Source organism: Nannospalax galili, unplaced genomic scaffold (assembly GCF_000622305.1).
Source record: "Nannospalax galili isolate Female #2095 unplaced genomic scaffold, S.galili_v1.0 scaffold540, whole genome shotgun sequence".
Classification (NCBI taxonomy): Eukaryota; Metazoa; Chordata; class Mammalia; order Rodentia; family Spalacidae; genus Nannospalax; species Nannospalax galili.
Window position 1 is genome coordinate 542,689 of NW_008348613.1, and position 16,429 is coordinate 559,117.

The window sequence follows — 16,429 nt, forward strand, 5'->3', positions numbered from 1 at the left end:
GATCCTAGGAAAAATTTCTAATCAAAGATGAATTTAAATACCTTCCATTTGTGTTTTCAGAAGAAAAATGCAAAACAGTTTTTTTTTTATAAATGTAACAAAGGCAAGCTTTTTAAAAATTATTATTATTATTATAGCTCAGATGAAATGTTTCAGGTGGGAAGAATAAGGATCTTTTTGTCCTAAACTCTGTCCTCTTAAGAGTCCAAGGGTTCCTATGCATCAGGTACCTTACTGACACAGGGTTTTAAAGACCAGTTGAAGCCACCCCTTGAGAAGAAATCGATTTTAATAAAAACTGAATTAAATTGAAGACATTTAAACGTATGCACCAAGCAAGACTTATTTTTTTCCAGGAGGATATATCAGTGAAATTTGAACTGAATTATTTGAACTGAGCCTCTTTTGCATCCAAATGAATAATTATTACCTAGTCGTTATCTAGTTAGGAACGTCAAACATTTGTTATTCAAAGAAATTCAATTGAACAAGGGAATAATATTTACCATTTATGCATGCATCTATCTGTTTAATGCATGTTTTTGTCCCATTTTAGATGAAGAAACAGCAAAAATTTGGCATATGAATTTCAGTCATGTTTGACTTCCTGAGGGAGAACAATTCATGTTTGGGGGGAAATTAACTGTTAATTAGAACATTATTCTAAAGATAGTAATCATTTGTCAGTACTCATGCCAATGTCTAAGAACATCAAAATACACCGGTGAGCAGGTATGCCTCACAAAGTCTCAACATACTTGCCGCACAATACCTGCTTATTATTTCCAGAAGGGTCAACCAAAGGCTGCCCTTAGAAGAACAAGTAATAATCAAAGCTGAACTCTACCTGTACCCAAAGTTTGGGACATCCCTGAAGTTTTCTCAGCCTCAGTTTACCTACCTTCAAGATGGGAACACCAGCTCTACTTCACAAGGCTGGTGATGGTCCGACGTGCTTCCTGCTGTTGTTGTTATGCCATCTTAACCACAGACTTTAGCCTGCTTGCCCTTCTCACATTGCCGGGCACTTGCTTGACAGATGGTAAAAGTTAAAGGCAACATCCCTGACTATGGCGTCAGGTAAAGCTGACTGTCCCATGCATTTGGCCTCTTTAGCATTATGTTCTAAGTCACCACACCAACACATTTTACATTGCTACAGACTGTCTATTATAGTCTCATTGTAAATCCACAAATCACTTTAAGAATGTTTAGTTCTGAAAAGTACATGTATAAAATTGGAAAGTTAGATAGCATACCTCCATTGGCACATTACTCAGCTTCAACAGTTATTACAGTTTTGCCGTATCTGCCTTAATTATCTATCCCTCCTCTCTCTTTTGGCTGAATTGTTTCAAACATAACACCAACCTTCATTTACTTTCAGCCCTATAGATTTCAGTTTGCTTCTTTAAAAAATATGGATACTTTCTCCGAAAGCTGTCATGTTTTCATCATACGTAATCAAATAAAACACATTAAACCATCCTAAAATCCAGCATATATTAATCTTTTTGCGGTTGTCTTAAAAACCTGTTTTTATAGTTGGACTCTTTAACTCACTACTCAAACAAGATCCACACATCACATTTGTTTATTATATCTAAAACCTTTTTACTGAGAAGATAAAGTAGATAAAATTTTTCATTGTCCTTTGTCCTATGCTATACATTATGATTAGTTTGAAATAACTGCCTCAAATATAAACATCCATTATCAGGATAAAATTATCCTAAATTGTAAATTCCATTTCTTTCATAACTGAAGGTATTGTTATAAGCTTAGGGAAAATAGTGTTAACATCAATTTATTTAGGCAGATGAACCCAAAGGAGCATTGTGTTTGCCTGTATTTTCTCCAGTGATATCACTGTTTTTGGAATCAGCAATGTAAGATAATTGCTATTAGACAGCTAGACACACCATTAGAGATTGAGAGATGAAATTAAAACCATGAAATTGTTTCTAGGGGTCTCTAGAAATGTAATTATCTCTCCTGTGGAAAAGAAACACAGAAAATTGTAGTTCTGTTTTCTGTTTGCCTACTGAGAAGACACTTAAATTATATCTATTGAATACATATATTCAGAGGTTTATTTCATGTAGCTGTTTAAATTTTATGTTATTTAGAAAAACTGCCTGGCATTTAAAAAGGCTAGTCAACTTTGCTTTGTAACCTATTATCTCAGTAACAAGTATTTCCGTGGAAATTGGCATGAACTGTCATGCTACTCATGAACATTATTCCATTAACTCTAACATAATCAGTTTATGGAAATGTTTAGACACAGCACCTATGCTTTGCTTAATAATGCATGCCTCCATGATGGCCCTAAATCACTGTATCAGGAGTTCCATGAATCTCTTCAGCCTGGTGGAAATGCACCCCACCAAGAGACACTATATGTCATGAAAACCAATGGGGGCCAGACAATGGACACAGGTTCTTTTGTTCTCAAAACAGGGCAGGAATGAATGCTGGTGGATCCACAATGAGAGTAATCAAGAAAATGACATCTGAATTCTTTTTTAGACAGAGACTATTTGAGTCCCAGATCCTTTCTACCAATCTAGAGTTTACGTACCGTTTGCCACTTAGCCTTTGATCGTTCAGCTTCAAATTTAGCAACTTCTTTACGATCATGAAATGATACCAGCAGCTTCCAAATGCACAGTAGGACAACTCCAATGAGAAGAATGGCCAGTGACACTCCCAACATAATCATGGGAATGTTTGGGGGTTTGGGGCAGTCTGTGGAGACGGATGAAATAATTTTTTAGAAGCTTCTACAATTAGTATCTCATTGCCTTTTTCCTGCAGTGCAGGGGATTGAACCCAGAGCCTTGAATATACTGGACAAATCTTCCAGAAAGCTACATCCCCATCCTGTGGGTTTTCTATTTGCACATTTTTTTACAGAAAGGGGGAACTCTTGATACCTTTTGGTCTTCCTGAAAAAATTAAAAATTAGTTACTTGCTAAAAGATAGGCTTGCATTTATTCAAAGTGGAAGAAAATATGAAGAGTTTAATCATTCTAAACAAATGAATATATAATCAGCCTTCCATATTCTTAGGTTTAGCATGCTCAGATTCAACCAAATATGGGTTGAAAATATCAGGAATATATGTGTCTGTATTGTGCATGCAGTCTTCCCATTGCCCTTATCCTCCTATTAAGTAACAAGCATAATAAATATTTAGGTAGCCTTTATATTGTATTAAGTTTTAAAACCATTTTTAAAAAATTAATATTTCATATATCCCAGACTGACTTCAAACTCCCAGTGTAGTCAAGGATGATCTTGACCCCCTGAACCTCCTGCTTCTGAACCTCCCAAGTGCTAGGATTACATGCATGTGCTACTATATCTGGTTACATGCAGTGTGGCGACTGAACCCAGGGCTTCAGATATGCTAGGTAAGCACTCTACACACTGAACTACATCTCAACCCCTGCATTACATTGTATAAGTAACTCAGATGTGATTAAAAGTATATGTGAAGATGTGTGTAGATTTTATGCAAATATAAGGACCTTCAGTCAGAATCCACAGGTTTTGGTATCTTTAGGGCACTGGGGTCTGAAACCAATCTCCTGCAGAAATGGAAAAATGTCCATAAATCTGATGGTTGATTTAAAAACTGTTAGAATCCAACAGAGTCACAATTAATGTATATGAAACATGTAAAAGCCTGTGAAAAGACTATAGTTTAATTTCTAGAGGAATTTCTTCTGAGTACATGACAACAACTTTGGTATGTGTAACTACTTTTCAAGGACCTTCTTGGATCATGAACAGTCTAAGGATTACATTAAAAATTATTAGCTGAATGTAATAGCTCATGCCAGTAATCCCAGTGCTCAGCAGGCAGATAGATGTAGAAGCTTGAAAGGCAAGCCTAGGCTATATAGCAAGCTGAAGGCCAACTTGAGCTACAATAAAATCCAAGGGCTAGGAGTACAGAGCACTTGCCTAGCATACATAAAGGCTTAGGTTCTATCTATAGATGTATACATAAATACATTTTGCAATACACACACACTATATCCCTTGAAAAGATTGCTGGTCCTTTCTCCCCCTTTTAAAGACAGAAGACAATCATGGCTTTGTATTTTATGTAGTGCTCTGATTTTCTGGATGTTTCTAGATTAGAAGAGGGATGATTGGGTTTAACTCCTGTCTCATATACAGTAGTTGTATGGATTCCATCAACTTCTTCAACCTCATCTGTAAAACAAACCTCAGTGTTCTTTGACTTTCTGTTTGACAACAGTAAGCTGAGGTGGTCTTGCTTAGCAAACCCACAGCCTCCTAGACCTCTCCCCAAGATTCTGGTTCAGTGGGTCTTTAATGATGCTACAATTCTATATTATTAAAGGTATTAAAGTCATTCTTATCTTCAAAGAAGTTTAGGGAATTAGATACTCTCAAATGAAATGTTATTTTGATGCTATTGATGGTATTAATGTAATCTTGCAGTTATACAGCACCTTCCTCAATCGACAGGATGATGACTAATCATCCCTGCAATGCACCTGCAAGCTGATCCATCTCTTAATGAAGCATTGTAATTAAGCACTCTTTTTGCTTCCATGGAAAAAAAATTCACATGAAAATGGTCACTAAATATCTGCATCCCTCTGCAAGAAGTGAGGCAAACCTCCATAGAATCTGGGAGACAAATGAGCCATGCTTAGTCTATCCTAGCTAATATTGTTCTTGGTTAATAAGGGAGAGCTGTATACATAGGACTGATTGTGCTGCTTTTCAGATGTGAATCTGAGGGGGATTAATGACCCCCTAACAGCATGATGCCTGGTCGCACACATGCTCACTCTTCAGTGGAAAACCATACAAAGACATTTTGAAGAAATAAGCAGAGTTGCTAATGACCTAGTCACTAGAGTGCAAAGCTCTGTAAGCAAGCGAAGCCTGGCTGTGTCTTTGAGAAAACAGACTGTCTTGGCCAAGAAAATTCCGAGCCCAGTATAGCAGGACAATGCTTACTAAGACCTGCATCCAGAAAGTGAATCAGGAGGATACTCAAGTAATTAAATGAGGAAAGGTGTGGCTTGGTAGACACAATCATTTTAAGAACGTAAAGTAACTGGATATTGTGTATTTCTCAAGAAAAGATTTCAGCTCAAGTTGCAGAGCAGCTATCCTGACATAGACCTTTGCTTTTAGTATTTCTGTGACATTTCTTAGATATGTAGACTGAAGATGGCTATCTAGGTGAGAGAAGAGGGTCACCTGTACCCCTGTGTGTAATGCTGCCTATCAAGTTGGGTCACTACTGTACCCAATTCTAAGGTTCTGAATATCTAATGCTTAACTCTGTCCAATCTGGTAGCTCTATCATATGTGGCTACTGAACACTTGAAATGTGACTTCTAACTTAGGTTGTACTGTAAGTGTTAAATGTACACTCATCTCACATACTTGGCATGAAAAATGTAAAATATTTTCTTAGTTTTTAATATTGACTTCATGTCAAAATGGGAATATTTTGGATATATGGTAAATAAAACTATTTTCACCTATCCTTTTTCAACTTTTTAACATGGTTACTAGAAAACATTCAATTGTAACATAGCTCAAATAACAGTCCTATTGGACAATGCCAATGCGGTATCTTTTAGAGTCAGATGTTTATTACAGTTGTATAGCCAGTGGGAGGCAGTGTAATATAGTAAAGAGAATGGGACTCAAGCCAGGCTGTTGGAACTCCTCAGTTCTGTGCTTAATTACTACAAGACCTAGCAAACTATATATGTTTCTATGCCTCAATTTCATCTGTAAAATAAAAATAATAGTAAGCACCTGCTTTATAGGGTTGTTGAAAACACTGAGTGAATTAACATGTGTGAAGCATGAGGAGTTGGACCCAGCCCACACTCAGTCAGGGCTCCATACATGCAGCTGCTGTGACAACAGGTGCACTCCTCCTCGTTCTCTCCTCCAGAGTCCAGGGCCTGGAGGCCAAGCCGAACCTGCAGAGATGACACCTGCAGTGATTGGCTTCTTCCAGCAAGGAAGGCTCCTTAACTGCCATTTATGAGCTTCGACATGGCTTCCAGGCTCCGACATTCCATCCAATGTAAGAAGGAAGATGGGTGGAGCTCTGCAGGCATCCATGAGCAACTGGTGAGCTCACTTGACCCACTCCTTTTTTGATTTGCTTAGAGAACTCCATGAATCATTAACCTCCCTCCCCCTCTTGTTTCTCAGTTTACCTTCTTTTCCCACTTCTTTTTCTTTTTAAAGAATATTGGTATTCTTTGAGAAAGTCATACAATGCATTTTCATTATATTCAGACCCCCTCTCTCACCTTCTCCTCCCCCACTGCCCACCTCCCAACTTCACGTCTCTGTCACTATCATTTTCTTCTAAAGGCCCATAGAAGACTCATAATCTCAAAGGAATGATATGAATTCAAAACTGATCAGATTTAAAAGAAATATATTGATAACAGAATTTTAAAAAACTCCTTTGCAGAGCATTGGGATATTTCTAAGAAGAAATAGTTGTCAGGTTTTAGAGTAACCAGCTCAGTTTTTTGATGCATCTGCATGCCTCTCTATTTGTTATTATATGAGAATAGAGTTTCAGTAGCGGTCCTTTCATTAACAAAGCGTGAGTCATAGGTCTCAGTGCTACAGAAGAACTACTGACTTCTAAGGCTGGACTCTGCTCTTGGGGCTTCCTTCCTATTCAGGAGCTGGGCATTTGAGGTGTCCTTGGACCTGTCAGGAGATCCAGTGAAGTCTCAGTGATGTTATTTCTCTTTCCCTACAAAAGCATAGGGATAAATAGCATCCTGTAATAAAAAGGCATCAGGACATCGTGTGTACTCTGAAAGATAGCATGTCGATGTGTCACTCATGTTGTGTATACGAATAAAAGAAGAGATGACGGTTCAGTAATGAAAAGGCATTTATCAGCTGAAGGCATGTTTTACGGGAAAAAAATCAAAACAGCAAAGTACAAAAGCCTCCACATTAACAGGGCCTGCTGTGGAAACTTGTTTTGTTGTTTGGGATGTGTTTTTCCAATGGAATCAATATTTTAAGGGATGGCTTTGATTGCAAGATAACATGCTAACGTTACTACCGCAGTCACAAATACAGTGCTGGGGGTGCAGGGGAGAATCTGACTTTATAAACAGACAACGAGGAGGCAGGTTTTTTTTTTGTATTATGAAATAATTTGGTTTTGAACAACATGACTCAACCCTGTTTCCTTAACTGATGACCGCAAGATGCATTGTGTGTGAGAAATGGATTTACATGAGAGTTTCTACGAACATGCCTCCAGGGGCACCCAGCCTCCTGAGCCACTTTCTCTGCCGTCCTCACCTTTCTCAGACTGTGCCGACCTCTAGCTCTGCCTCAGCAAGGCAATGTGATATTTTTCTGATCCTCTTCTTGATTGGGACTTGAGGTTTTGAACCTACTTGGAGGTTATGTTGGTATTGTTTGGGGTTTTACCCTCTGAGGTGATGCCAATTTGACAGCTTTGGTTTCACATTCAGGGCTTCAAATCCTATCAGTTCATTAAAAAGCAAACACATACAATATAATTCATCTGTCTTGGCCTGTGCATGCTGCAGTTGTTTGGGTTGGAACTTAGGATCTAAACTTTTGTGGGAAGAAGTTGTGGACACAGTCTGATGAGGTCTGATTTAATGCAGCTGTCATTTCTTCAGGAAAGTTTAAGGAGGGGCACATCATTAGCTGAAGACAGAAAATGTGAGGTAGACCTGCGGGTGTCTGAGACTGCAACCAGGGTTGTTAGGACAGTCACTCAAAAAGAAAGGCTGGAACCATCAATGCTAAGTTGGGTTGTCAGAATTCAGACTTGAGCACACACAGGCCTGGTGACTCAGGATACAAGCATTTTAGATAAGCTTCCAGATGAGTCTGAGACCCATGGAATTTGAAAGCATCTTAATGATATATTCTTTGCTTCTTCTGCATAATATAAACTTGCCTTTTTTCTTTGCTGCTGCTGAAATATTTATATAGAGTTTTCCTTATGTTAGAAACTGATTTCATGTGTTGATGTGAATGAAAATCCACAGAAGCAATGGACACTGTTGTCCTTTTAAAATCTATTTTATTTTTAATAAAACAGAGTACCTAGCTGCCCTGGTTTGATACCACCCACTACGTACTCCAGGCTGGCATCAAACTCAAGGCAATCCTTCTGCCTTAGCCTCCTGCACATTGGGATTATAAGTGCACGTTGTGTGTGATGGCATTTTGACATCTTTTATTGATCACACCCTTCGTCACTTGCTGTTTAAGGCTTCCTGATCTAACATTATCATTTAATGAGCCATTGTTGTGAGAGTGTTTTGGCAAAAATTTATAATCCCTATTCCATTTACTCTGTGGGGGTTATCTCTTAGAAGATGGTGCTGTTACTTTTTCTCATTTTACAGATGAGGAAATAGAGACCCAGAGAGACAAGTATTGCACAATATAGAGCAAATGTTGCACAATGAAATCTTGTTTAAACCATGGTCTCAACTCATCTTTAAAAACTGACTTAAACTCATTTTTAAACTTCACACTTCTTCCAGATGTACCTGTTGCTTATATTTTCTTTTCTCAGTTCACCTTTCTACAATTCAGCAGCTGCTACTTGTCAGTCTACTACAAATGAAAGTCATCATGTTACCTAATAACAGGCATGGCAACACAGCAAACCTTTTAATGAATATCTTTCAACCTTTGGGAAAACAGAGGCACTTCACCCAAAACTTGGAAATGTCTTTCCTGATAATGGCTTTCCTTGTGATTTTCTGGATCATTCTGCCTTATAGTCTCATTTGCCATTGACAATGGAACACAAACCACCCACCTTTTTCATTGATGTTGTGAATGATAGTTTTCCCTTCATTATCTGTGGTTATTAGGAATGTAATAAGACATTCGTTTTCTCCTTGTAGAGAGCAGGAAACAGAACTATCCTTTGATAAATCTGTAGACAGAAAGAGTCATTCATTAGGTTAAATGAGATTTCAAAAGAGATTATTTTTAAAGCAAAGTAATATTGTGTTTTAACATGCAAATTATAATTTTCAATACTACAGAATGGGAATAGAAAATGCATAGGATTTTTCCCACCAAGTGAGATCCTTGGTTCAACTTACATTCCAGGCAAACAGCTCCAGATGTAGTCAATCAGGACTGACCATCAAATGTCCCTATCAAACTGATGTAGGCAGATTTCAATAGAGTGAAAGTACCGCAAGGCAGGTGCCCGCAGCTTCCTGGGGAATAGAATGGCCTGATTATGGTAATGAGTGGGCTGTGTGACTGTGTGTTCCTGTCTGCCGAGAGCATCTGGGAGGAAGGCTAGATTACACTGCTGCACGGTGCAGATGGATGCTGATGCTATTAGAGGAGGCTTTGCACAATGGCATAGTCAAGACTTTTGGTCTTGTAGCAGAATGAAAATAAATTAATGTCAAGAAACCGAGACAGAGGTGTTATGCAGATCAGAGACCCCCAGGATAAAGGTAAATGTCAGATTAAAAAGCAACCCAGAATAACAGTCACTCGCCTGTCATGCAGCATAGCTTCTTTCTTTTTCTCAAGTCTTTTCAAAATTGAAATTTTTGAAGCTTATTCAAGAGTTAGGAAATTAAGGTCATGAATAATAAGTTACAATAAAGTAAAAGGCCACCCTTGACTCACACATCAGAACTTCTAGTAGCCCAACTCCACTAACAAAATTATTGAGAACTTTCTGAATTAAAATAGAGCAAAGCAAAAAAAAAAAAATTGTTATAGAATTCTCCCTCTAAGTTGGAGATTTTTGAAAATACTATTACCGTTTTTCAGGAACCTGTAACTAATCTAAACTCGCAAGACCTATGGTCCAATATTAGTGAGTACCTCAGATTATTAAAACCAAAAATGCCCCAGGAAATCCTGATTCTTCTCTTCTTAGGCTGCAGTTTCTCTCACTAGCCTAAGAATTTTATTTAAAAGGTGTTAATGAAATAGAATATGTGGTGTGTGTGATTCTTACATAGAAAATTAAATAATAGCCTGTTTGGGGCACAAAAATATTAGCTATAGGAGCTGGAGAGATGGCTCAGTAGTTAAGAGCACTGACTTCTCTTGCAAAGGACCTGGATTCAGTTCCCAGCACCCATATGACAGCTAAGAACTGTCCATAACTCCAGTTCCAGGGATCTGACACCATCTTCTGACCTCCACAGGCCCTGCATGACTCGGTGCCCTTACAATACATGCAGGCAATACACTCATACACATAAAAAATAAAAATGATAAATAAAATATTTTTTAAAAGAATATTAAGGAGTCTAATACAAATCAACCTGGTTTGGTCATTCCCATATATTTATGACCATGTAACTCACCTGGAGCTTTGCAAATACCAATGCTGGGGGTCCCATAGTGGCTGTTCTGACGGGAGGGACTGTGCACAGGTTTGGGCTTTAGAACATGATTTAATAAGAGTTCTAATGAGAAGCCTCTGATAAAGAGCCTTAGGAAGGCTTGGGCAACTCTGGATGAGTGAAATTCATGTTATTTCATGTGTTTGATCATAAGGGGTACCCATATTGAATTCATACTTTGGTCATTTTAGGATGACCTTCACCACACTGTTGCCTGTTGCCTGTTGCCTACATTCCACTCCAAAAGCTAGGATTCATGAAGTCTTAGGGCTTGTGCTTTTATGTTTTGGAGCATCCTCCTCCTTCAGTTTCTGCCACAGCAGTGCAGGCCCACACAGCTCTCTTGAGTACACTTAATGGAACATCGGGCTCTCAGGTAGAAAGTATGTGGATGCCTTATTATCCTTGTTTCAGTAATATTAATCCTGCTTCTTTATTTTCTTTTAAATAGCTGCACTGAAGCACAGGGAGTCTTACTTTCCTTGGCCAGGATTATTTAAGTTTTAATGGAACAGCGAAAGTGACCTTTGAGTCACAACTCCCATCCTGTACTTTAATTACTTTACCATTCCTTTTCTTGATTCTCTTTCTAGATGTGGCCCGTTTCTGTAGTGTTTGGGTGTTGAAATAGTATTATCGAATATGCAATGAAAGATTTACATAATTAGCTGCTAAGGTTGTCTTTTGTTGTTCATAAAAAATGGCCTTTTCTTTTTTACCCTCCTTTGTGAGGGCTGCACTACTGCCCTGAATAATACAGTGAAAATAAGATCTCAGAGGCCCAGGAAATCATACTTAGCGAGGAGTGGAAGAAAATATGAGAGCAGAGTGGGGATGGGGGTGGGGGAGCCAAAGGGCATGGTGGGAAGGGGATGTGAAGAGACAGGTCTGGGAAGGTCCAGGAAGGATATAATGTCTATCCCATTGACTTAAACCAGCCATGTGTCTTAAGATCTCATCTCTGGGGCTGGAGAGATGGCTCAGTGGTTAAGAGCACTAGTTGCTTTTGCAGAGGACCTGGGTTCGAGTCCCAGCACCCACATGGTGGCTAACAACCATCTGTAACTCCAGTTCCAGGGGATCTAACACCATCTTAGCTAATCTTCTTGGGAATTGTATGGCATGGGTGCACTTACATACATGCAGGCCATATACTCATATACATAAAATAAAAATAATAAGTAAAATATTTTTAAAATGATCTCAGCTCTGGGACCAGGTAGCAGTTCTCAAAATAATTTCCCAAAGATGATCGGGGGAAGCAGTGTTTCTATGGTGAAATGAATTTGGGGATCTCTTTTACTTAATTCTTCTCCTGCTCCTCCTGGTGACTCATATGCACGTTTAATTTCATGTGCATAACAACTCTTCTGAAATCTTACAAAGAAAAATTTCTTAGTTTCCCACTTCCAAAGTGACTGTGCGTGCTTGTTTGCATTGAATGTCTTTAGAGCTAGTGTTCTGGGAACACACTTTGAGTAGCAATGCTCTGAACGTGGAGTAAATTAAAAAGCAAGACTCTTTCAGTAAAACGGAACGAATAATCTTAGATGTGCTCTCCCAAGTCACCCACAGCACAATGGAGGATGAATCCACGTGAATTATGAAGTATGCTTATTTCACTCCCTGGGTCCTCAGTCGCGGAAAGGTAAGAGTTAAACCCCATGGAAGAGCAGATGTGATGTAATCATTTCAGAGTGTTGTGACACCAATATTAGCAGGTGAGAAACTCAAAACAGAACTTAAAAGAAGGCTATTAGAAAAGTGACTTTTTAACTCGTTGTCAGACAAATACCTTTTCCTTTAAGTTTGTCCAGATTAGTGCTTTAGAGAATATTAATAATCTGTTTGTTTCTTTCATTCTCCAACTTGGAAACAATTGTATCCTCTTTGGAAGATAATTTAGTGAAATACAAAAGAATGACATAAATATTCTAAATGCCACTTAAGCTAGTCTTCCTCTCAAATCCAAGCATTTATGGCAATCTCCTCTGAAAACCCTGAACTTAGATACAGTGACTACCCTGTTTACTCCTCCATGAGTGACACAGGCCTGCTGTATCTCCATCCACACATTAGATTTCCCATGTTGCTGGTGAATCAAATTCTGGCCATTTGCAGGCATTTTCTGCAATTTTTGCTCATTTCCCAGAGATAGCTGGTAAATATCCCCACTGTCTGCTGGGAAATGAGCCTCGAGGACACAGCGAGACATGGTAGTAGTTACTAACATGGATGCTCCACAGACGCTGCTTTAATGTGTCACCTTTGGTGCCAGGCAAAAGCACATACCATCTTGTCCCATTTACTGCTATTTTCCATGTTTATCTATGGTCATCAGAAAAGCACAGATGAGGAGTTTTACGAACACTAATCGTGTTCCTTCATACCCAGTAAATCAACTGTAGCATCAGAACAATTTTAAAACAAAGTAATTTTCAAAACAGTATAAACATCTTTATGTTACTCTATATTGGAGATAGACATTAGTTTCCATATTCTAATTCTATCTGTTCAAAATATATATCCCACAGGGCTGTACATTATCATCTGATTATTTCCCTTCACCTGAGCTACACCTCCCTTACATCTCAAATGCACAGAGTGGCAGTTCTGCTAATAATATGCTAATGCAGTTTGTGATGATGCAAACCCAGATTCTTCTGCACTGTCCTTTCATAAAGCATTTAAACTCTCCTTTGCTTTAGAGTTCATAAGTTACTTTTTAAATGGCCTTCCCAACTCAGCTAAAATGCAATTGATTTAAATATGTGGAATGAAATTTTGCCATTAGAAAGATTTTCATTTTAAGTAATTAAATTTAAAATGACAAGTGAAAGCAGGAGCTCAGTTTGCTTACAAGTTAGAACAGGAACTCTTGAATTTGGGAGGTGAGGCAAGAGGAAATTAAGGACAGTGATGTAATGCTGATGGCTGGGAGCTGGAAATAAAAGCCCTTGGAGGGAAGGTGGAAGGGGTCAAAAAATGGCTACTGATCACACTCCAAAGATCCAGAAGTTGCAGCCAGGCAAACTGTTACTGCTGGCTTTATCTTGTCTTGAAATAAGGCAATTTCAGACTGGGAAGGGGAGTTAACAGTCGTTTCTTCAATTTTCTTCTTACTAGTTTGGAAAATACAACCTTATGGAATTTTCTAAAATTGCAGTTGTCAAGCAGAGGTGAACTTGCCAAGAGAGATGAAGACCAACAGAATAGCTGAGACTTTAAATCCCCTGTTCCTCAAGCTATCAAGGTTTGAGCTTTAGAAAATACATTTACACTTAAAAGGTGGGGTGGGGAATATGAGAGCGCTAGCTAGCATCCTGGGACAAATGAGGCCAAGTTACTAAGAGTCCCTTGACTCACAGTTTCTGCCTCTCAAGAACTATTCGATTTAAGACTAGGAGCACCTTCCTCACTGATGGTGGCACCGGCAGCTTTGCACATGTCTGTACACTCTTCTCGGACTTGGCCATCTGCAGACAGGTGGCATTCGATGCAGCTCCTGCGGATGGGACAGCAGAGTTCATTAGTGAATGACGGTGGCAAACAGACGTGCCGCTGACACGCTGCTTTGCTCTTCTCATAGATGAAATTGACCTCTTGGTACTTTAAGACAGAGATCTGGGTGACATCCAGCAGGACAGGATTGTCTGCTTTCCTCTGTCATCAGTAACTCTGAGCCAGCTTTGATAGCAGCCTCTATGATTGCTTTTCTGTAGTGATTGCTTCTGATTGGTTAAGAAGATAACTTTTTTTTCAGTATTTGATTTTACATAGGGCGTGTTTGTATTCATAAATATGATTACAGTCTAAAGTTATGAATTTCTTAACACAGATGATCTGTCTGTCAAAAAGAATCCTAAGGATGATGAGTGGCCTTAATATATGTCATATATGATTATTTCAAAATTTCACTTTTTGTGTTATTCTTTTGAATAAGTATAAGCTCTGTGAGAGGCATTTTTAAAAGTTTAGGATTACAGCTTGTATCTTCATTAATTCAGGCTTCTAAATAAAATATTGCTGCTTATATAAAAGTACATTTCCAAGGATATAAGGAAATTACATTACTTTAAGGATGTCTACAGAGCAAAGTAAAATTTAGGCCTTGAGTTAATCTTGTGCTACAAATCATTTTACAAATAGATTCTGCTGGGAGTAAGATGAAACCACAAAACTTTCTTATTGTGGGGATCCATCATGCCATGGGAATGGGTTGTCTTAAAAGAGCTTGAAGGAAGTGCCTATGCCATGGGATCTCAGCTGAGCTGTACTTCCTTAAGCAAACCTTCCCTGATCTGCAGGCCAATTAGCTCCCCTACAGTAGAAGTCTCAGGATTCTTGTTCAGGAAAGGCTTGGAGCAGCAACCCATGTGGGAGGAGAAGCCTTGTCTTGAAGCTACTTTTGTATTTCAGTTATATGACATTTGGACGGGCTTGGTGGGTACCCAGTGCATTTTCAACCTTTGTGCGTCTCATTGTGACAGTCCCGGCAAGACTGGTAGCCTCTTTCCTACCCTATAGTTGTACAGCATCCTCTACATCCCCATTGTGACTGGCAGCCCAGACAGCTATGTAATTACTTTTAAAAATATGGGGTTAGGGATTTGGCTCCATAGATAAAGTGCTTGCCATGCAAGTGTGAGGACCAGAGTCTGGATCCCCAGAACCCACAAAAAAAGCCAAGCAAGTGTGGCAGCTACCTGTAATCCCAGCACTTAAGAGGCAGACACAGGGAATTCCAGGAGAAACTGACTAGCTAGATTGCTGGAATTCGAGAGCTCCCGGTTCAGTTAGAGACCCTGCTTCAATAAATAAGTGGAAAGGGACTGAGGAAGGCATCTGACATCACACACAGACACACAGACACACAGACACACAGACATACACACACACACGCACACACACACACACTCAAAAATAAAAACCTATGTTTCCCATTAGACTCTTAGCACTTGTGAAAGTAGAAACTCTAACTGTCTCACTGCATGCCTATGGCCTAACCCCATTCTTGTCACCTAGCAGGTACTCAATACCTGTTAGATAAATGAACACATTCATGTTTTTAAAAGGAAGAATAGACTCATTTCAAAACTGGCTTCAACATTGTTATCTGATTCCCACATTTGAACTACATTGTTAATTTCATGTTTTATAAACCAGATTAAAGATTGACTCATGTTTACAGAGATGAAGTACAAAAGCAATAGAAGACACATCTTGAAGGGATTTTTGTTGGTGGTATTGGAGATTGAACCCAGGGACCTGTACATGCTAGGCAAGCACTCAAGCAACCCTATCACTGAGCTAACAGCTGCAGTCTGAAATTTTACATTTGATTTTATTTAAATAATTTGAATCAAGCTCCAGACTCTGCTATGTATCTTAGTTTGCCAGGGCTGGTGTCAGAGAAGTCTTGACACTGATTGGTTAACTAAGTACTAGGGGAAATTTTGATTCTCCCCCTCTGTTTACCTTAAAAATGCCAACATCTGGGGATGGAGAGATGGCTCAGCAGTTAAGAACACTGACTGTTCTTACAGAGGACCTGGGTTCAAATCCCAGCACCCACATGGCAGCTAACAACTGTCTGTAACTCCAGTTCCAGGGGATCTGATAGCCTCTTCTGTCCTCTGTGGGCATTGCACAACACAGGTGTACTTACTCACTTATTATGCAGGCATAATACTTATACACATAAAATAAAAATAACAAGTAACATATTTAAAAATACCAATGTCGGGGACTCCCTAAGCCACATTCACCCTTCCATCCCCCCCTCTCGCCGTTCTACTCCTAGTTTGGGCCCTGCGCCATTCCTAGTCTCAGGGCCCCAGACACCTGGGGAACCAATACTGCTTCCTGACCCTTCCCACCCAGAGAAACTCAGTCCCTTTCTTGGGCTCCAGGAGCACCACTTCTGGTCCTGGCCCCGCCCTCACCTCTCTCTGCTTCCCTGGGCCTGCACCACCGGCTAACTCTC

At 39.2% G+C, this 16,429-nt stretch overlaps 1 protein-coding gene across 1 annotated transcript in view; it reads right to left on the reverse strand.

Moving 5' to 3' along the window:
• Positions 1-16,429, reverse strand: part of Itgb6 (integrin subunit beta 6) — a 111,969-nt gene that overhangs the window by 4,009 nt on the left and 91,531 nt on the right. Inside the window, exons 12-14 of the mRNA XM_008845739.1 lie at positions 13,854-13,948; positions 8,874-8,993; positions 2,585-2,751 (exon numbers count right to left, since the gene is read on the reverse strand). Coding sequence (XP_008843961.1) covers positions 2,585-2,751; positions 8,874-8,993; positions 13,854-13,948 — 382 coding nt within the window. The remainder of the gene's footprint in view (positions 1-2,584; positions 2,752-8,873; positions 8,994-13,853; positions 13,949-16,429) is intronic.